This window comes from Salvelinus sp. IW2-2015, linkage group LG9 (assembly GCF_002910315.2).
Source record: "Salvelinus sp. IW2-2015 linkage group LG9, ASM291031v2, whole genome shotgun sequence".
In the NCBI taxonomy this organism is placed as follows: domain Eukaryota; kingdom Metazoa; phylum Chordata; class Actinopteri; order Salmoniformes; family Salmonidae; genus Salvelinus; species Salvelinus sp. IW2-2015.
This window is the reverse complement of record NC_036849.1, coordinates 3,659,481-3,682,009: the sequence shown is the minus strand read 5'-3', so window position 1 is coordinate 3,682,009 and position 22,529 is coordinate 3,659,481. Positions and strand designations below refer to the sequence as shown.

General features: G+C 44.2%; 1 protein-coding gene across 1 annotated transcript; it reads right to left on the bottom strand.

Moving 5' to 3' along the window:
* Positions 1 to 95: 95 nt before the first annotated feature.
* On the bottom strand, positions 96 to 19,010 carry cdan1 (codanin 1). The gene is made up of 25 exons (XM_023994012.2): positions 18,858 to 19,010; positions 17,711 to 18,456; positions 17,313 to 17,546; positions 16,857 to 17,053; positions 16,444 to 16,557; positions 16,199 to 16,277; positions 15,887 to 16,007; positions 15,541 to 15,740; positions 15,287 to 15,362; positions 15,005 to 15,210; positions 14,659 to 14,779; positions 14,359 to 14,502; positions 13,961 to 14,127; positions 13,607 to 13,778; positions 13,460 to 13,514; positions 12,073 to 12,209; positions 11,806 to 11,909; positions 11,186 to 11,335; positions 10,953 to 11,016; positions 10,419 to 10,742; positions 10,052 to 10,159; positions 6,227 to 6,290; positions 5,317 to 5,543; positions 1,381 to 1,488; positions 96 to 1,195 (listed from the first exon to the last, which is right to left on the bottom strand). The coding sequence occupies exons 1-25, from the start codon at positions 18,933 to 18,935 to the stop codon at positions 1,076 to 1,078; spliced, it is 4,116 nt and encodes a 1,371-aa protein (XP_023849780.1). The 5' UTR covers positions 18,936 to 19,010; the 3' UTR covers positions 96 to 1,075.
* Positions 19,011 to 22,529: the final 3,519 nt, after the last annotated feature.

Below are 22,529 nucleotides of genomic sequence, written 5' to 3'. Positions count from 1 at the left end.
CACAAGTGCATTAAATTCCCTCATGAAAATGTGTTCATGCAAATACAGCAGGCCTACAGTGACAAAGTATGAAAAACGACAGATTGAAAAAGAGGCCCACCCCAAGAATATATCTTCATTAGTTCAATCAAAAGCATTGAAAAGACATAGCCAAGGCCTACTTATAAAAACATTTCTAACCGTTTAGTCCCAAAGAATACATCTTTATTATAGTTCAATATGTGAGAGGCAGCATGCGAAAATGTAAAGTTTAAAAGCAGCAGACAATCATGGTACCATTAAGTCCAACGTGAACTAAACAGTATTACAAATGCACAGAAAAAGCATCCATGAACACACAAAATCACCAGTGACGGTTAAAGGCATTGTGCTTCTGAGACTAACACATATGACTACATTATCTGTGAACGTTTATAAATGACAAAATTCCTTGGCCCAATAACAAATCATCCCCCAGACAGCCCTTCCTGAATGCTGACACATACAGTTACTATAATCCTTTCAGACCTACATATGTCTACGGCAGTAAGAGTCGATTAAGGATTGGTTTCTCATGTTTTTGTTGTCCATTTTTGATTTACTAGCGTCTGTCCATCAAGTTAGTTATTATTTTATTGATACTGCACCCCTCGTCCTCAGCCTTCTGGTACACCCTTCCCCCTGGCCTATGGCTCCACCACTGCTCCCGAGCAGCAGGACTTTTTGGTTCCCATTTGCACCTCTAAAACAGGACAGTGTCAGCCGGGACCCAACTCGCTCCCTACCGCATCCCTTTGGCCCTAACCCTAACGATGTTTTGCGGCTAGGGCTTAGTCTGAACTGACTGTGGCTGGCTGTGCAGATGAGTGTTGTTCCAGGTGATTGTCTCCTCTGTTCTGTACACAATGGCTGTTCATCTCAAAGCGGTCTGTGTGTGTTTAACATCTCAAGAACCTAGAACGGCACTATGGACTGACTGGCCAGAGTAGTAGAGTTCAGCTACACCTGTCAGTGACATATGTCTTCTAACAGACTGGGCAGTGTTGGCCAACAGAGCATGTGTCTCTCAGAGCCATGTGTTTTTTTGTCTAGGTCGTTAGTTGGCTCCCTCTACAGGTTGTGGTGAGACCTGCAACATGTCCATGTGGTTCTGAAGCTCAGGCGGATGAAGGGATGTGGTGGAAGAGGACTGCTGCTGGATCTTCTCTATGAACTCCTAAATAGTGAAAAGAGAGATAGTTATTCACAAGCAGTCATAGAGTGTATATGTGTCTTGAACAGTTGTCAGGTTTCGCTTGACTAAATTATTTTTGAACAATTATTACAATGAGCACAACAGATTTCCTGTTCCATGCAGTGCAGAGGAGACAGACATGTTTCAAGTTTCAAGCACACAATCACCGTTGGCCAGGGTAACTGTGACAGCTTCCTCCAATGAGAGACCACTTCTTTCTCTCCCAGAATCCCCCGCTCTACCAGCTGTCTGACCAGGAACAGGAAGTTGTCCCACTGTAGAGATATGACAGAGAGCATGCTGGTTTATCTGGGGGGCATAAAACCAGAGCTTCACATACTCGCGTCTACAGAATTGTCCCTGAAATAAGGTTGACATAATTACATTTACATGTAGGTAATTTAGCAGATGCCATTTTCCAGAGTGACTTAAAGTCAGCAGCATACCACCCTGCATACCACTGCTGGCTTGCTTCTGAAGCTAAGCAGGGTTGGTCCTGGTCAGTCCCTGGATGGGAGACCAGATGCTGCTGGAAGTGGTGTTGGAGGGCCAGTAGGAGGCACTCTTTCCTCTGGTCTAAAAAAAAAAATATCCCAATGCCCCAGGGCAGTGATTGGGGACACTGCCCTGTGTAGGGTGCCGTCTTTCGGATGGGACGTTAAACGGGTGTCCTGACTCTGAGGTCATAAAGATCCCATGGCACTTATCGTAAGAGTAGGGGTGTTAACCCCGGTGTCCTGGCTAAATTCCCAATCTGGCCCTCAAACCATCATGGTCACCTAATAATCCCCAGTTTACAATTGGCTCATTCATCCCCCTCCTCTCCCCTGTAACTATTCCCCAGGTCGTTGCTGCAAATGAGAACGTGTTCTCAGTCAACTTACCTGGTAAAATAACGGTTAAAAAAATATATAAAAAAATAAAAAAGTAAGTGCATTCAACAAAGGTAGGTAAAACAACCACATATCAGTCAATGCAAGTAATTTCTTCAATACATACACTACCGGTCAAACGTTCAAAGATTTTTCTTTATTTTTACTATTTTCTACATTGTAGAATAATAGTGAAGACATCAAAACTATGAAATAACACATATGGAATAGTATAGTTGAGATTCTTCAAAGTAGCCACCCGTTGCCTTGATGACAGCTTTGCACACGCTTGGCATTCTCTCAACTAGCTTCATGAGGCTTCACCTGGAATGCATTTCAATTTACAGGTGTGCCTTCTTAAAAAGTTAATTTGTGGAAATTCTTTCCTTCTTTCCTTGAGCCAATCAGTTGTGTTGTGACAAAGTAGGGGGGTATACAGAAGATGGTCCTTTACCAAATAGGGCTAAGTCCATATTATGGCAAGAACAGCTCAAATAAGCAAAGAGAAACAACAGTCCATTGTTACTTTAAGATATGAAGATCAGTCAATACGGAAAATTTCAAGAGTGCAGTGGCAAAATCCATCAAGCGCTATGATGAAACTGGCTCTCATGAGGACCGCCACAGGAATGGAAGACCCAGAGTTACCTCTGCTGCATAGGATAAGTTCATTACCAGCCTCAGAAATTGCAGCCCAAATAAATGCTTCACAGAGTTCAAGTAACAGACACATCTCAACATCAACTGTTCAGAGGAGACTGTGAATCAGGCCTTCACGGTCGAATTGCTGCAAAGAAACGACTAAGAAAGGACAACAATAAGAAGAGACTTGCTTGGGCCAAGAAACACGAGCAAAGGACATTAGACCGGTGGAAATGTGTCCTTTGGTCTGGAGTCCAAATTGGAGATTTTTGGTTCTAACTGCCGTGTCTTTGTGAGACGCGGTGTGGGTGAACGGATGATCTCCGCATGTCTATTTCCCACCGTAAATCATGGAGGAGGTGTTATGGTGTGTGGGTGCTTTGCTGGTGACACTGTCTGTGATTTATTTAGAATTCAAGGCACACTTAACTAGCATGGCTACCACAGCATTCAGCAGCGATACACCATCCCATCTGGTTTGGGCTTAGTGGGACTATCATTTGTTTTTCAACAGGACAATGACCCAACACACCTCCAGGCTGTTTAAGGGCTATTTGACCAAGAAGGAGAGTGATGGAGTGCTGCATCAGATGACCTGGCCTCCACAAATCACCCGACCTCAACCCATGAGTCGGACTGCAGACTGAAGGATAATCAGCCAACAAGTGCTCAGCATATGTGGGAACTCCTTCAAGACTGTTGGAAGAGTATTCCAGGTGAAACTGGTTGAGAGAATGCCAAGAATGTGCAAAGCTGTCATCAAGGCAAAGGGTGGCTATTTGAAGAATCTCAAACATGTTTAACACTTTTGGTTACTACATGATTCCATGTGTTATTTCATAGTTTTGATGTCTTCACTATTATTCTAAAATGTAGAAAATAGTGAAAATAAAAGAAAAACCCTTGAATGAGTAGGTGTTCAAAAACTTTTGACCGGTAGTATACATATTCTGCTTCAACTACATACAGCTGAAGTCGGAAGTTTACATACACCATAGCCACATACATTTAAACTCAATTTCACAATTCCTGACATTTAATCAAAGTAAAAATGCCCCGTCTTAGGTCAGTTAGGATCACCACTTTATTTTAAGAATGTGAAATGTTAGAATAATAGTAGAGAAAATTATTTATTTCAGCTTTTATTTCTTTCATCACATTCCCAGTGGGTCAGAAGTTTACATACTCAATTAGTATTGGGTAGCATTGCCTTTAAATTGGGTGAAACTTGTCGGGTAGCCTTCCACAAGCTTCCCACAATAAGTTGGGTGAATTTTGGTCCATTCCTCCTGACAGAGCTGGTGTAACGGAGTCAGGTTTCTAGGCCTCCTTGCTCGGACTGAGGTCAGGGATTTGTGATGGCCACTCCAATACCTTGACTTTGTTGTCCATAAGCCATTTTGCCACAACTTTGGAAGTATGCTTGTGGTCATTGTCCATTTGGAAGACCCATTTGCGACCAAGCTTTAACTTCCTGACTGATGTCTTGAGATGTTGCTTCAATATATCCACATAATTTTCCATCCTCATGACGCCATCTATTTTGTGAAGGGCACCAGTCCCTCCTGCAGCAAAGCACCCCCACAACATGATGCTGCCACCCCCGTGCTTCATGGTTGGGATGGTGTTCTTTGGCTTGCAAGCTTCCCCCTTTTTCCTCCAAACATAACAATGGTCATTATGGCTAAACAGTTTTATTTCTGTTTCATCAGATCTTTGTCCCCATGTGCAGTTGCAAACCATAGTCTGGCTTTTTTTATGCCGGTTTTGGAGCAGTGGCTTCTTCCTTGCTGAGCGGCCTTTCAGGTTATGTCGATATAGGACTCGTTTTACTGTGGATATAGATACTTGTGTACCTGTTTCCTCCAGCATCTTCACAATGTCCTTTGCTGTTGTTCTGGGATTGATTTGCACTTTTCACACCAAAGTACGTTCATCTCTAGGAGACAGAACGTGTCGCCTTCCTGAGTGGTATGACGGCTGCGTGGTCCCATGGTGTTTATACTGGCTTACTATTGTTTGTACAGATGAACGTGGTACCTTCAGGCGTTTGGAAATTGCTCCCAAGGATGAACCAGACTTGTGGAGGTCTACAATTGTTTTTCTGCGGTCTTGGCTGATTTTCTTTTGATTTTCCCATGATGTCAAGCAAAGAGGCACTGAGTTTGAAGGTAGGCCTTGAAATACATCCACAGGTACACCTCCAATTGACTCAAATGATGTCAATTAGCATATCAGAAGCTTCGAAAGCCATGACAACATTTTCTGGAATTTTCCAAGCTGTTTAAAGTCACAGTCAACTTAGTGTGTGTAAACTTCTGACCCACTGGAATTGTGACACAGTGAATTATAAGTGAAATAATCTGTCTGTAATCAATCGTTGGAAAAACTACTTGTGTCATGCACAAAGTAGATGTCCTAACTGACTTGCCAAAACTATAGTTTGTTAACAAGAAATTTGTGGAGTGGTTGAAAAACAAGTTTTAATGACTCCAACTTAAGTGTACGTAAACCTCCGACTTCAACTGTATACACAAAACATAACATACACCAAGTAGCTATGCACATGTAGGCTATACTGAGACGTACCTGTGAGTCGCCGGCCACGAGGACAGCACTGAGTGTCATTTCTGTGAAGAGCAGGTGGAGGGGGGCTGATGAACAGTAGTCTCTCCCCCACAGGAGGATCAACTGCTCCAGCAGGGCTTTGATTGAACAGCCTACCCTTTGGACTGGGGAGTCTGGTAGTACTGGACCAGGAGACACTGTCCTACCACATTCCTCCTGTGGGAACACCATGGGCAGCTCCCCTGAAACTGTGCAGACACACATATAAACAAATTCAACAATGATAAACATTAGGTCTCATCTGGCTTCATTCCATAATGTATATGCTGTAGCCAACCCTTGTCATACAGGACATGCATTGAGGGCCTGATAACAATGGAGGTCTTGGCAACAGGCAAATTAATGTACACAGTGTACAAAACATTAGGAACACCTTACTAGTATTGAGTTGCACCCCCTTTTCCCTCAGAACAGCCTGAATTTGTCGGGACATGGTGTCGGGACATGGTGTCAAAACCGTTCAACAGGGATGCTGGCCCATGCTGACTCCAATGCTTCCCACAGTTGTGTCCAGTTGGCTGGATGTCCTTTGGGTGGTGGACCGTTCTTGATACACACAGGAAACTGTCGAGCGTAAAAAACCCAGCAGCGCTGCAGTTTTCGACACACTCAAACCGGTGCGCCTGGCACCTACGACAATACCCCATTCAAAAGACACTTAAATATTTTGTCTTGCCCGTTCACCCTCTGAATGACACACACAATCCATGTCTCAAGGCTTTAAAATCTCTCCTCCCCTTCAATCTACATTGATTAAAGTGTCATCAATAAGGGATAATAGCTTTCACCTCCTTCTCATGGAAAGAGCAGGTGTTCCTAATGTTTATACACTCAGTGTATCTCCCCATAGTCCCAGCTCTTGTAATCTTACCTAGTTTACAGGCTAGTAGGACGGTGCAACGTATCAGCATCTGTTCAGGCATTGGGAATGAGAACTGTGAAGTAATAGGTAGGAGGGAGAGGGGAGAGAATAAATACAATCAAAAACAAATTTGCAGTATACATGTCTAGGTCTGTGGCGGTCATGACATTTCGTCAGCCGGTAACTGTTCTCACGTTTATTTGACCATTATTTAACAGACACGTTTAGCATCTCCAAGCCGGCATGCATACAAACTGCTGGTGGTGGCAGTTGAAACATCTACAGTGCATTTGGAAAGTATTCACACCCCACATGTTAACTTACAGCCTTATTCTAAAATGGATGAAATACATTTTTTCCCCTCATCAATCTACACAAAATACCCCATAATTACAAAGAGAAAACAGGCTTAGATTTTTGGCAAATGTATTAAAAATAAAAAAAACAGAAATACCGTATTCAGTATTCAGACCCTTTACTATGAGACTCGAAATTGAGCTCAGTTGCATCCTGTTTCCATTGATCCTCCTTGAGATGTTTCTACAACTTGTTTGGAGTCCACCTGTGGTAAATTCAATTGATTGGACATGATTTGGAAAGGCAAACACCTGTCTATATAAGGTCCCACAGTTGACAATGCATGTCAGAGTAAAAACCAAGCCATGAGGTTGAAGGAATTGTACGTAGAGCTCCAAGACAGGATTGTGTCGAGGCACAGATCTGGGGAAGGGTATCAAAAAAATGTATGCAGCATTGAAGGTCCCCAAGAACACAGTCGCTTCCATCGTTCTTAAATTGAAGAAGTTTGGAACTACCGCCCGGCCAATCTGAGCAATCGGGGGAGAAGGGCCTTGGTCAGGGAGGTGAGCAAGAACCCAATGGTCACTCCTGGTCTAGTACTACTCTCCCATCTCCTCTGTGGACCTTTTAGAAGGACACCCATCTCTGCAGCACTCTACCAATCAGGCCTTTATGCGGAAGCCACTCAGCAAACTCCAAGCGGGCTGCCTTTTTACTAAAAGGCACCTAAAGAACTCTCAGACCATGAGAAACAAGATTCTCTGGTCTGATTTGACTCCTTGGCCTGAGTACCAAGAGTCACGTCTGGAGGAAACCTGGCCCCATCTCTACGGTGAAGCATGGTGGTGGCAGAATCATGCTGTGGGGATGTTTTTCAGCGGCAGGGACTGGGAAACTAGTCAGGATCGAGGGAAAGATAAACGGAGCAAAGTACAGAGAGATCCTTGATAAATACCTGCTCCCGAGTGCTCGGAACCTCAGTCTGGGGCGAAGGTTCACCTTCCAACAGGACGACCCGTTAGCACACAGCCAAGACAATGCAGGAGTGGCTTCGGGACAAGTCTGTGAATGTCCTTGAGTGGCCGTGCCAGAGCCCGGACTTGAACCCAATCGAACGTCTCTGGAGAGACCTGAAAATAGCTGTGCAACGACGCTCTCCATCCAACCTGACAGAGCTTGAGAGGATCTGCAGAGAAGAATCGAAGAAACTCCCCAAATACAGGTGTGCCAGGCTTGTAGCGTCATACCCAAGAAGACTCAAGGCTGTAATCGCTGCCAAAGGTGCTTCAACACAGTACTGAGTAAAGGGTCGGAATACTTATGTAAAAGTGATATCAGTTTATTTTTAATACATTTGAAAACTTTTCATAAACCCTGTTTCTGCTTTGTCATTATGGGGTATTGTGTGTAGATTGATGAGGGGGGAAAAACAATTGAATCTATTTTAGAATAAGGCTGTAACATAAAAAGTGAAGGGGTCTGAATACTTTCCGAATGCACTGCATTTATTTTAGGGTTAGGCAGGTCTAAAAAAAAACATTAAAATGTATTTCATAAGAACAAAATAGTGTATTCTGAGTCGGCCTAATGCACGTTATCTGGCCAAGCCTCGGCTGTAGGTAGTCTGTTAAATGATCAAGATATGCTTATAAATCCTGTGCCATTATTTAATGATTTTATAGTAAGAACATAATTTACCTTTTTCCCCCATTCCCGAGTGAGTGCGCACTACGCATATGAAGCGGCTATGTTGAGAGTAAAAGTGATAATTTGAAACAGGTCCTATACACTAGATTTAGAGTTACTTGGCAACTTTAGTTGTGAATGATACAAACCTTAGAAAAGACATGGGCTGCATGATGCGATTATAGGGTATTGATGATTTGAGAAAGTTGCACACAAAAAAAAGCTGGCGCTCTGTTCCATGCCTCAGGCTGAACACACCGTTCTCTCATCAAGTGATCATATTTTCACTATTCTAAATGTAATCTTGTCTTCACTATTATGTCAAATTGGTTTTAATTTAGAATTGGCCATTATCAAAGGGGCAGAAACAGAGGCATGGGGAAAAAAAGACATGTCATCCATTTGCACTTGAATAGTGAATGGAGGCTGCGCTTTCCTGCGGTTCCTTTAATGCTGGATAGGCTACTCCGGTTTTACAGTAGAGCAATGTGCTTAATATCAGCAGCTGAGAAATAAATATATTAGCACTAGAGAGTTAGGATCCTCCTCTTTTTAGCGGCAACCATCAGAACTCTGCTTTCACACGGGATTGCATGTAGAAATGTCTGGGCTCATAAGAACACTTATTTCACTACACGCATCAACCTGTTTGAGGAGCAGCCTCTAGCTGCACGACAGGTGATATTCTACCTAAACTCTGTATGCCATGGGCTCTCTAACCCAGTTCCTGCAGCTACCTAGTGCTTAAATTTGGGAAACCAAGCGAAATCTGAGAAAGAAACACATTTCATTAAACTGTTGATAGCCCCCGTCTCCGCGTGCTCGAGAAAGTATTGAAGGAGAGAGAATAGATGGAAACGCATGGTGGTGAGATATTAATTTTGATAATATTTTTAAAAAGACCCTATTAGTAGGCTATTCAAGATCAAATACAAATTCACTATAATTGTAGGCTAACTATACTCCGTAAGTGAATGAACCAACTGCATCACCTAGGCCTATACCTTCTATCCCAGACTCATGGATAGAAATGTCGGAGCGTAGCATAAGGTAACCAGTCCATCCAGTATGCATAATAATACAGTCCACACTCAAAGGTGATTACTAGAGTTTTGTTGAATTTTGGAGTAGCCTATAGGGTAGACAATTATGTACCAAAGACATCTTAAATCTTTTTTTAAAATGTTTTTAAAATGTTTTTCTACTGTGCGTAATATGCGGTAGGCTATATAGGCCTATTGGATAATGGCATTTTACTTCAGGCTTTATACAGGCCTATGCATAAGCTTTAATATGCCAATGGGTGTTCTACATGCGATGCCTTAAATGCTTAGCATTAATCATCACCTTGGAAAGCGCTGTCCATTTAGTTGTGTTTGGCTTTGAAACAACATCCACAACGACCATGTTTTACACTCAGTTTCCACCTGTTGTTGAACTACTTTCTTCAAAGTGATCGATCACAGTGAGGTCAAACAATGTAGACTAACAGTGAGTTTTAAAAGCATGACACTGTTTTGATGAGATTTTCCATTGTATTTGCATTGATGTCAGAGTGGTTAGAGGGACAACAGAGACCTGAGTACCAGACCATTTGTGACCTGATGATCGTTAGAGAGTTGGGTACTACCAACGCATCAGTGGCATTCATGTCAAAGCGCATAGGAGATTACCGTGACCCAAACGGTCACGTGGAATTTTGACTGCGGTCACGACTGCAGGTGTGGAGGTAATACTGTCACCGCAACAGCCCAATGCAGGACCTCTATCTGAACCATAAACCCATGTTCATTGTGGGAGTATAAAGCATGTGTTAATCAGGACCAAGGTGACAACAGCCTGCGGTACCTTTTTGCAGCTCAGTGCTTCTCCTACTTTGCCCAGTAGAGCGTTCAGCTGTAGACAAGTCAGCACCTCCTTTTCAGACCTCGGGCCCACTGCAATACTCAACACCTCCTGTAGGGGGCACAAGCATCCTCTTTTATATCATTATCAATAAGACTGATTCACCAGAGTTGAACCTCACATAATATACCATTAGTCTAATAGAAGTATGATTGATTTTATGCCATCTATCAAAGTCAAATCAAATTTTATTGATATTTAGTGAATGTTTCTGCAGGTGTAGCAAAATGCTTGTGTTCCTAGCTCCAAACTAGTGTCTATAATAACGATGGCATTACATCCTGGTATTCTACATTCATTAGAACAGTACCTTAATCTCTACCAGGACATCAGATGGTAGTGGTGCACTGTGGGGGCAGTCTGGAGGGCAGGACGTCACAGCCTCCTCCTTGCCCATGTCCCGTTTTGGGGTACGTGACTGCTCCTGGGTAACTGCTGCAGCTCCAGTTTTAGCCCCAAGACCAGAACCAGAACCTTCCACACCACTAGCCTCTGGGCTGGGAAGAGACTTCATCACACGGTCAAACTTTGTTTTCCACTCTCGCTTGACCAGGGCTGTGATGTTGGAGGTGAGCCAGCTACAGGCCTTCTCAGTGGCCAGGCGCTTGGTGATGTTCTCCGACGTAGTGAGAACCTGGCGGGAGAGACAATTTTGCTGATTTTGCTATAGCTATTTTATTACGTTTTTTGAATTTTTATACCATGAGTGTGAAATGCGGTTGTCTCACCTAGCTATCTTTAGACCGATGCACTAACTGTATGTCGCTCTGGATAAGAGCGTCTGCTAAATGAATAGCATGTCAATGTAGACAAGAGTTAAAAGAGCAACGCTGAATAGACTTACAGCGGGAGACGTCTCGTCAGGAAGAAGAACCCGGATGGCTTCTGGACCCTTCTCACTGCAAAACCTGAACGCACAAGAGTCTGTAGTCAAAGCCCCACATAAATTATAGTCACACCCCATACACACCTGGGTTTAAAATAGTAACACAGGCAGGGCTTGCACTTTAGGGACCATTTCATTGGCAAGCTCCATGAATCAAGTATATAACCACACATAGACGAAACCATGTGTACCTGGTAGCTCTCTCCAGAGCCTCCTGGCCCCCGTCACAGAGCTGAGCACAGATGGAGTCGTTGAGTATCAGAGGGTTGGCCCCTGGTGAGATCAGCCCCTCCCTCAGCAACTGCTCTCCACCACGGACCAGTTCACACACCAATGTGACCCTGCAACACACACAGTCACCTGAGGATCCTACATGCATCAACACAGACACCTACAAACAGTGGATACGTACTATCACTACATTACATACAACGAGTGTACAAAACATTAGGAACACCTCGTTCCACGACATAGGCTGACCAAGTGAAAGCTTTGATCCCGTATTGATGTCACCTGTTAAATCCACTTCAATCAATCTGGATGAAGGGGAGGAGACAGATTAAAGAAGGATTTCTAAGCCTTCAGACATGGATTCTGTATGTGTCATTCAGAGGGTGAACAAGCAAGACAAAAGATTTAAGTGCCTTTGAACGGGGTATGATAATAGGTGCCAGGCACCGCGGTTTGAGTGGTGCATGCCCTGGCAAATTTAGGCTGTTCTGGCAAAAGGGGGTGCAACTCAATATTAGAAAGGTGTTCCTAATGTTTTGTACACTCAGTGTATACTGTACACACACACGACAGTACCCACTTCATGTGTTTGACACAGTTGGATCCCACCCTCTCAGCTACAAACTCCACCGTTCGTCTGAGAGATGGAGGCTGGTTATGGAAGAAGGCTTGCTCCAAATCCACCTTTACAGACAAAGGTAACAACACAGTCAAACCAACGTGCTTCTAGAGACACATTTCTTCCTGTTTAGTACGCGTTGCTGGAAAGAGGAGAGATGGTAAGAGAGATAGGAGGAGAGTATCACATAGGCACTAACCACTAGGCCAGCTACTCCTAGAACCGTACCTGTAGTTTCTGCTGTGACCTGGTGGTGGTGGGGGCTCCTCTCAGCTCAGCAGAGGTAGGGGTGATTTTACGGATGAGGCCTCCACCCCTGGCAGAGCTACCGGCCACAAAGGCAGCGAGGAGCTTACGGAACTCACCTGAAAACAGGAGATAGAACAGATAATCGAACAGCTACAATTGTGAGAACACCATTCGGGGCCCCTGCAGAAGACGTTGCACACACAGAAATAGAATAACTATTGTCTATTGCCAGGGTTGGGGAGGAACGGATTACATGTAAGGGATTACAAAAACAACTAACTAATCCGTTACCAGCAAAAATATTGTAATCAGATTACAGATACTTTTGAAAAACTAGATTACTTTGAAATTCAGAACGGATGTTTGCGAGAAAAAAATATCTTTGACACTTCTGTTGTTTTCTCAATGACATTCAAATCAACATTGAAAAAAGGCGCAAGCTTAAGTTTGTTCCACCTGAGCGACTCGGCTACAGTCCAAGCTATGTCTTCCAATGGTGCGACTGCTGTCGGCATCCAAAGATTATCCAACTTGAATAAAGGCTTGGAGGTAAGGCCGACAGCAGGGGTGTAGTCTACGGCGATACGGATATCACTTATTATTGATATCTGCATAGCGCACTGATGTGAATCACACTGCTACTCTCTGATTTAGCTATTTGCACCTTACGGATTGTGGATGGCTGTTCACAAATCTAAATGTGTATTTGAAGCAAATAATGGTTGAATTCAAGAAGTTAAAGCTGCCTATCAATCATTCTTCTTGAAACCAATGGACAGCCAGTGAAAAATGCGCTCTTGCAACAGCTGCATAGCACAGATCCCAGCCTATTGAATAAAAGTGGGGCATTTATTGCTCAATCTAATTCATGCTGATAAAAAAAAAATCCATAGGCCTAATGGACACATGCTCAAACTCACACACTTTTGATAGGATTAAAAAATGGGCAATCTGTAGTTGCTACATACATTTTTGGACTTATAAATTATATCAATGTAAAGATATAATTTAATGTAGCAGTAAGTGATGGTTAGAAGAAGCCTACATAACCAACCAATAAAGTAAAATTTGACATCCATATATGGCCAGCTATGTAAACATTAACATTGATTTATCCTGCGATAGATGTCGTTCAATTGGTAACATACATTTTTGTCTTCTTAAAATGAATCTCAAGTGGAAAGTAATCTAAAAGTAACTGAATGTAATCAGATTACGTTACTGAGTTTGGGTAATCCAAAAGTTACGTTACTGATTACAATTTTGGACAGGTAACTAGCAACTAACGGATTACATTTAGAAAGTAACAGACCCAACGCTGTCTATTACTATAAATTACTCATTTGATTTCTATGGATGTACCCACCCAGGAAAGGACAGCAGGTGTAGAGGAGCTGTTGGTCCACTAGGGGGAGACAGTCCTAAAAAAAAAAAAAGTTCATCAAAACTCATGAAAAGACTGTGACATTTCGCCTTCAATTTTAATTGAGAAGAGCCATTCCAGTTTACTCACAAGTCCCTGGACGTTGGTCTGGCTCTCCTCTAGCTCTACAGCTACAGTGAAATCAGTACTGAAGAAAAGCTCCTCCGGGATCACTGGGATCTGGAATAGCCAGCCAAGAACAGCCACCATGAGAAGCTGATTCAGGTAACACACCTCTCCTTCTCTGGACAGCACCATCCGCCTAAGAGACACACACACACTGGGTCAGGACTTCAGATCACGAGAGAGAGAGACGGGGAAGCAGAGTGGAAAGGGAGAAATAGAGGGAGAAGGGTAGAAGGAGAGAGGAGGAGGAGTGAGAACACATGCAAGAGAGAGTGAAAGCACTAAAAAAAGGAGAATGATAGAGAAAGCAACACACACCTGTATAGGCTGAGCAGCAGTCCCAGAACGGTCCTGTAGCAGAGGAGGAAGGGACCGGTGAAGTCCAGCATGGAGAGGAACTCCACCAGCCAGGGCACAGTCAGGATGGTCCGTCTCCTACGAACACAGCTACGCAGGACCGCACACACATCCAGCACAGACATACTCTGAGAATGGAGGGAAGGAAAAAGCACAACGGAGGGAAGCCACAACCTGGTAAGAAACTAGTACTTTACTGACTTGTAATAAAATTGTTATCTTCTGCAGATGGATGAAAACATATACCTCTTCCAACCAGGGTGAGGGTCAGTGACATTTCAATTCATTCATTTCTGGTTTGAAGTCTACTTCCTGAATTGCTTCCACAGACTACTATTCCAAGTCTGGCACCACAGTACCTTGCTGCGGAGGGTGGCGGCAGCCTCCTGTATCTCCCTGGAGGGCCTCTCAGAGGTCTGGTACGGCAGGAAGGAGATATAACCCAGGAACTTAGCTAGGAGACGAGCCAACAGCAGGACAGAGGAGAAACGCTGCTTCTCGTCCTGAGAGAGAGAGAGATGAGGTGGCACAGAGAGAGGGCGAGAGAGGAGATATGGGAAAGGGGGATATTAAAACAAGAAAACGTATTCCCCACCAAGCCCCATTCTGAATGAGGTGAGAGATCTTGCACCCGGTCTAACAGAGTAATCAGTGCTGACTTGTTGTTCCATGTCTCCCTCGCCCTCGGTACTGGAGACCACAGGAGCCAGGACGGACACCTCGTCCAGCTGGAGGAGCTGCTGACACAGACTGTCCTTCAGGTGCTGGTTCAGCTGGCAGCTAGGACAGAGAGGTAGGGTTACGGGTAGACGTTCACCCAAATGACAAATCAGGACACCTCCGCATCTGTATAGATCTGAGAACAATCAGTCCGTATAAGATCGCCGCAAAATGCACAGGTGGTGTTTAACACTGCAGGAACCCGATCAATATGATTTGACAACATGGTCATCTGCAAAATGCGACTGCATTGTATCCAAGCTGGATCACCACTGTCAACCTCACCAGCTTGCGGTCTTTAAGAAGTCCCTGAAGAACTCCTGGTGTCCTGGGAAGGCAGGTGGAGGACAGGGTCCCAGAATGCCTTGGGGCTGGATCAGACGCTCCTCCAGACGCTTTAGACGCCCCAGGCTGTCTGCTCCCAGCATGCCTAGCAGGTCCGCGTCGGGGGTGTCGCCCGGGGAGCCCAGAGCACGGGGACCTTTACACATCTAGAGGGAGAGAGGGGTGTGAGCGAGAGAGAGAGCACACGTGTGTGTGTGTAATTGCACCATCCCAATGCCATACCTGCACCAACTGCTTGAGGAAGAGTCTGGCGAAATGGGAGTGGTTTCCAGTGGAGTTCAGTTGACTCACCATTCCTCTGAAAGGAGGAAGCACAACAGCACCACCATTATAACATGACCAATAACTAGGCCTACTCCTATAAAAAAAAGACATCACATTTTGCTGGAACCAGAGCCTTTTTTTAGTCCAGGAATAGGCTTAAACTCGTTCTGTGAAACTGGCCATTAGTTTGCTACCACTAGTATTGGTCTTACCTAACCCTACTGCCTAGTTCAACTTCAAACTCCCATCTAGGTTCCTTGTGGAAGTCTTCCCACTCTCGCAGCACCTCGTAGAAAATATCCCTCTGCTTCTTGAAGGTGTGGAAGGCCTTGTCACTGCTGAAGTTGGAGCGGTTGTCAGTGGCAGGCTGGAACGGGACAGAGTGGATGAAGGTGTCCACAGAGGGCGAGATCTGGAAGGGAAGAGAGGGCTGGGCTCAATTACATTTCAATTCATTGCTTTGCGATTTGGAAAATTTGAATTGCTGTTTACTTCGGAGTTGACTGAAGAGAACGAAAGATGAGTGTATTAGTGCTCTTATCATGTTGGGTTATGTACCTTGGCTGTGCTGGGGTCCTGGGCCAGGGTCAGTCTGTTCCTCAGGGATGGAGAGAAGCAGGTCACCCTCTCGTTCTCAGCCAAGAGACGCAGGGTGTCTTTGTCCAGGTGAGACACCAACCTGACACAGAAAAATATTGTTTTAACCCTTTATTTCGCCAGGTTGTCACATTGACGTCAAATTACCTCTTTTACAAGGGAGACCTAGCCAAGAGTGCAGGTCCGGTACAAACACATATGGAGCCAGACTATCATAGGATTCAAATCTTAAAATGTTCAGTATAACATGCCCATAAAGAAGGAAGAACTCACTCAAACTGATTCTCCAGCACCCTGACAGAGAAGTAGACACAGTTGTGCACCTTGCTGAGGTAACCTCTTTCCAGGACATCTGAGTAGATCAAACACAACAAAGGGTTTAGCAAAGTCATATTGTCACCAATAAAACATGAATTAACCCATACATTGAAATAAATACATCTGAGCTGAAAGAAAGAATATTACAAAACTCCATCCATACTGATTACCGGTCATGTTAAAGAATCTCCACCTCTCACCTAACTTCCCCGTACTTAGATCCTTGTCCTCTTCCTCTGTGACGGCCGGTGTTCTAGATGTCAGAAGCTGCAGCACAAAGAACAGCTCCAGGAACACGTTGGGAACTAGGTTCTCTGTCAGAAAGAGATAGACCAAAACACAACATTAGAATCTTCACCAGAATTAATGTTATGACACCACAGTAATTAAAATAAATAAATAAATCATAATCGCACTAAATGCACATTACTTCGACTAAAGTACTTAAAATCTTACACAAAAGCAGATTTCCAAAAGAAGACATTTTGATTATATAGCTAGCCAACCCTAGCCTGGTCACAGATCTGTTGTGCTGTCGTGCCAACTTCTATGACAAGGACCAGGTTAACCCCCCTCTAGCACGAAACACTGTCTCCCCCTACAGGTCATGTACCAGAGATGCAAGTGCAGTAGAGGTCAGCCAGAAGGTCCAGTTCAGAGGTCAAGGTGACTTTAGAGGGGTCAGGACACAACCCCTGGGTGACAGGGGTCATTTTGGAGCCTGATACCGGCCGGAGCACTGATTTTGTAGGGGTACAGGGGTCCAAAGAGGTGGGTAGAGGGGATCCCACCTGCTGGGCTCGTTTACACCTACAAGAAACAAGTAAAAGGTTGAAAATGACAGCAAAGGAACAAATGAGATAATTGAGATTGACAGAGGTAGAAAAAGGACTGGTTTCATGATCCCAAATAAGACTACTCCTGGATTTTAAAAACACTTTCAATTGAGATTTTCCATTAAAAAATAAATGTTGTCCAGGATTTGGCTGACTCCGTTTGGGAAATCAGTCTGGATAAAAGGAAAAGAGGTGTGTGTTATAATGGTGACTGGTCTTCTTAACCCACTTACTTCACTCTCTTTAGCAGTTCTCTCTCCTCCTGCAGACTGAGAGGGGGGCTGCCCACGTTCAGGGACCCAGTGATGCTCCCTTCGATGGCCCCAGTGACTGCCTCTGGGACTGGTGGAGGGCTGGAGGGCCTGGTGCTGAACGGGGTGGAAGTGAAACAGGTCTTCGGTCTGGAGTGCGGCCGCTCTGCACTGACTGGGGTTGGGTTGATCCTCCGAGATGGTTTTGTATGCAGTCTAGTGGAGAAAGAAGTGGGGGGGACAGAACAGTATGATAAAAATAACATTGTTGTTCATTGTTTTGGTTGAAGTAAGACATTTTTGATTGATCTCTTAATTCACAGGTGAGACGTTTCATTCGGTGTTCTGAAATTCAATTCAAGGCATAGAACAGAACTCACGGTGGTGATGCATGCGACATCCCCATAGGTGGGAAGTCTTCCAGATTGGTTAAGTTCAGCTGGACCAGCGTTGTCATTGGAGGTGACACAGCAGTGTCACCCATTTTATTAGCCCCTCCTCCCCTTCCCTTCCTCCCACCACCCTCAGATCTTCCTGGCCCCACCTCCTCAGTCTGGAACACACCACGCCCCCCACCCTGCCTTCCCATCCCGGCACTCCTCCTGCGGCCACGCGGCTGCTGGACCCCCAGGCTGAGATTGTGTTGGTGCTGGAGCTCTGGAGGTGACAGCATGAAATCCCCCAAACTGGCTCTCTGGTCGGAGCGGCGCTCTGAGGGAGTGTGCCTGGAGGTGGAGGCTGGAGCAGGGCTCCTGGCTGAGCTGAAGGAAGGACTACTGAGGGCACTGATCTCACCCAGGTAGTGGGAGCCAGATGGGGGGTGGGTAGCATCCCACTCAGCCCCAGGGGACAGGGAGGGAGTGGAGGAGAATAGCTGTACACGGCTGGCGCTACGAGGACCGGTTCCAGGTCCGGTAGATCTGCAGCCCCCCCTACGCTCACTGGAGAAGCCTGGCCCCTGCTGAGAGGGCTGGGAGACCCTGGGGTGGCTGGGGGTCTTGGCGGGTGTGGCAGGGCCATGGGTGAGGGCGGAGCAGCTCTGCTCTCGCAGGAAGTTCAACAGGAAAGGAACAAACTCCTGTCTTTCAATCTTCAGTGGCTTACACCATGCCAAGCTGTCACTGTCCTGTTGTGACAATAACAGTAGGAAGAATGTATGAGAACAAGAATATCTAGCTACATAACGTTAACTAGCTAACGTTAGCTAGTTATCTTGAAGTGGTCATCGTTAGCAATACTTTCCTAAAGAACTAGCTACGTTAGTTGATGACCTGATTTACATCATTCTGAAGATGATACGACAGGTAGCGAGCTGCCAGTTGACTAGCTGGTAAGCTATTGATTTCATAACAGTTAGCTAGCAAACTGGCTAGCTAGCCTAGTTTCCATATTGAAAACAGCAGGTGAGCGAGCAGTGGAAAAGTTTTGTTTACATCCGTTCCACGATGACATTTCGCAGGGCATGCAAAACTATTGAAACCAGACCCCACGAAATCCACTTAATCTCGGGTTTGCATTGTCACTTACCCCGTCGTGTTTTAGCCATTCGACGGCCTTGATAGCTTCCACTTCCTTCTGCAGCAGCGATTCCAAAAGAGCCGCCATTCTGGTCTGAGCAGGCGCTGTCTGGCACTCTGCCTGCTGCTTGGAGTTGGGGGCGGACCAGAATGGGAGCAGGCGCGCGAATGTTGCTACCGCATTGCCCTGGGGCGCGCTCCAGAAATAGGACAGCATGTCTACTTCAGTCAGATCACTTTCTGTGACTGACAAGGCAACGTTTAAGTGCAAACAGCACTCAAACCGGAACCTGTTCCAATATTACGTGCAAATACTAGGCAAATGTGACATTTGCATTACAATAGTGCACTGTTGCAGACCACTTCTCAAATAAAATAAATAGGCAGACAGTCAGGTGTTTTCTGCATGCGGAATGAGTATTTTATTTATAACCAGTTTATAAAAATAAAATACAAAATAATTGTAAACGAACAGAAAAAAAACACTGTACAAGGCATTGATATGGTACAAATGATAAAATAAGCATACATAATTACAGTTATGTACAATGTCGATCCTCCTCTTGTTACATTCTTTCCTTGTGACTGTACATACATTTCAAAACCGTTACATTGCAACACAGGACTAAAACGTGAAGCACTTCGAGAAATATCTAAAACTGAAGTCACACAGGCAATGGGTGTCAACGATGAGCATCACTACCCAATACATCAATAAATCAATTTGTTGTTGTTGTTGTTTTTACATTTGGCCAATTGGCCCAAAAACACAGTATCTGTGGCCATGAATGAGCACAATCATTGGACCACAGATACAGGCAGGCTATGACACATTTGTGACACCTTTACAATCACACCACCATACAGTCAGTGGCAAATCATAATCTCAGTCCAAAAAGTAACATTATAAACTGGGTGGTTTGAGCCCTGAATGCAGATTGGCTGACAGCCATGGTATATCAGAATGTATACCACGGGTATGACAAAACATTTATTTTTACTGCTCTAATTACGTTGGTAACCGGTTTATAATAGCAATAAGGCAACAGGGGGGGGGGGGTTGTGGTATATGGCCAATATACCACTACTAAGGGCTGTATCCAGGCACTCCGCATTGCGTCGTGCAAAAAGGACAGACCTTAGCCGTGGTATATTGTCCATATCTATATTGTCCATATACCACACCCCCTCAGGCCTTATTGCTTAAATATACCACTTTGTTTGTGCAATAATAACAATAAAATGCTAATATTATGAATGGATTAATGATACTTTCCCAAAATCAACAGCACTCTTTATTCCTTTAGCACTTTCCTTTTATTAAAGCAATAAGTTACGGTTAATCAAGATGACCTTTTAAATAAATATGTTAAACCTATTACAGGTATATATATATATTAAACATTTTGAGCAACTACAGCTGAAGTCAGTTGGCTTATGGTTCCGAATATAACCTAGAATTGAAAAGATCACTCACTGCTTGGTGTGGTACTACTGTCTATGTACTGTACATTCGTATCACAATCTCTGGATGTAAAAACAGAGCTTTATCATACACCTTAAAAACGACTTCAAACTCATTTCTGATTCCAGAATCCAGACACAGCTCAGTGGTCAAATGGCTATTGGCTACTGCCGGTGACTTCAAACATTCTGTCCAGTCCTACGGACAACTTGATTGGATCAAATTGGCCAATAAGAGCAGAGGTGCCCACAGAAAGAAAAGCTATACATCTGAAAGGCAAACACCAATACTCTGCCTCTAATTTGCTGGATAAATAATTTCCACAGATCTGTAAAGGCAGGCAAGACGGGACGGACAACACACCTGTCAAGGATGGAAAGGAACTCGGGAGAACCCTATACAGTCTATGGAAGAACCTGACAGTAGCTTGGTGGCTAAGCAGTGGAGTGATCCTCAGCACAGAGTAGACAAACAGACAGACATAGTTCAGTCATCCCTTGCTTACACAGCCAAGGGAAGAGAAGAGACATGATTAAGGCGACCGACTGACTGAACACTGTCTGTGTCTAGCCTTGTGATAAGTCATATCATAGCTGCTCTGTGAAACGGTTCCCACTAGATGGGCGGGCTGCAGAAAAATAAAATGAGCTTTTTGGTCTTAATTGAAGGTTAGGCATAAGGTCAGCACTGAGGTTAGGGTTAAGGTTAGTTTTAAAACCAGATTTTAAAAAGAGAACTTGTAGAAATAGGCTAGGGCTTATGACTTTGCAACTTGGCCAGATAGTGACGACCCTGTGAGACAGAGGGGTTTTTCAAGGTTGCCCACATGTTGCATAGATCATCAGATCATGAAGTAATTGATCGGGTTCCCGCTATGTTAAACACTACGCCCACATTTGTAGAGATCTACGTTGAATCCGATCTGTATCAGCTTGTCTGCAATGTAAGCAGCCTGGAACGCCACCAGGCTGTATGCAGCCAGGTACTAAGACAATCTATCACAATGGACCAAGTAAAACAACTCACTTGACATACAGTACTGTATATCATGACAGAGCAATTGAGTCCATCTCATAGAGCTGTGGTATAGTAGATATCTCCCCACTGCATATTGGTTGTATTAGGTTTGAGTGGTAACCAGATTTTCATAGCGTCTTATCGTTTCTGTACCATACCGGGGCATACAGTATTACCGGAAGTGCTCACAAGGGGCGCTATACATATTATTTTTCAGTGCACCTTGTGGGGATTTTTTGATGCACAAAACAATTTAGGCAACAGGGATCTTGATCCAGTTGGGAGTTGAATGTCTCTGTTATATCCAAGAAGCTTGATCTTGACATCTTGCCACTTAGCTAGCAAGTTAGGAAACTAAATGTATAGCTGGAGCCCTGAGCTGGATATAATTTATTTGACACATTTTAGATTTCTTATAGCTATACTTAACTTATAGTTATCAGCAGTGGCGTAGCACGCACCCCCCCAACCCTCCCCCCAAATAAAAACAAAACAAAATGTTTAGTTGTTTTTTAAACGATATTAAAAATTATACCGTCGGTATTTCGCCAAGCCTAGGTTGTATAATGTATATACTCCAGGCAAGTCTTTTCCTCTTTACATACTGTACTATGCATGTGTCACATCATGATAATAAGCCAATCAAAATAGATGCTAAATAAATACATTAGATCCCTTTTTAGTATCCTTTTTCAGGTGTATTACCCAATCAGTCAGTGCAGTGCTCCTAGGATTATGAGCGTTAGGAGAGCTAGAAAAGCAGATCAATGCTGTGGACCAGGTGGGACGATAAGAGTGAAGAGTGATGGAGATTGTGAGGAGAAATGGAAAAGGAAACAAATGAAATATTCCAACCAAAATACATACGGTACTATCCAACAAGAAGAAGAATTCCCTTTCAGACATTCACAATGCATTATGGGAAGTGGTATGCTGCTTACTTTACTGATTGGTTGATTGTTTGGTTTTTCTCTTTTCTTGGTAGGCAGCGCATGCAAGGAGTAATAGTGCTGAAAGCAGTAGTTCGTTATATCACAGTATCTTACAAGCAGAGGGGTGGGGAGAGGTAGCCTGTGTATCAGTCGGTTTCTGCTATCATTCCACTCCTTACTACTCCTTTTCATTCCAATGTTGGGCAATAACACGGAGTACAAGGAGTGGAATGTCAGAACAAGACCGGTTCTGGATCTCAGGCTAGAA

Bases quoted from the DNA above. Each gene is read 5' to 3' on its own strand.
- cdan1 (XM_023994012.2), bottom strand. From the start codon at position 18,935: ATGGCGGCTCTTTTGGAATCGCTGCTGCAGAAGGAAGTGGAAGCTATC. The intron at 15,363-15,540 runs GTAAGACCAATA...TCCTCCTTTCAG, and splicing joins GAACTAGGCAGTAGGGTTAG to AGGAATGGTGAGTCAACTGA. The intron at 1,489-5,316 runs GTACGTCTCAGT...ATATCTCTACAG, and splicing joins TCGTGGCCGGCGACTCACAG to TGGGACAACTTCCTGTTCCT.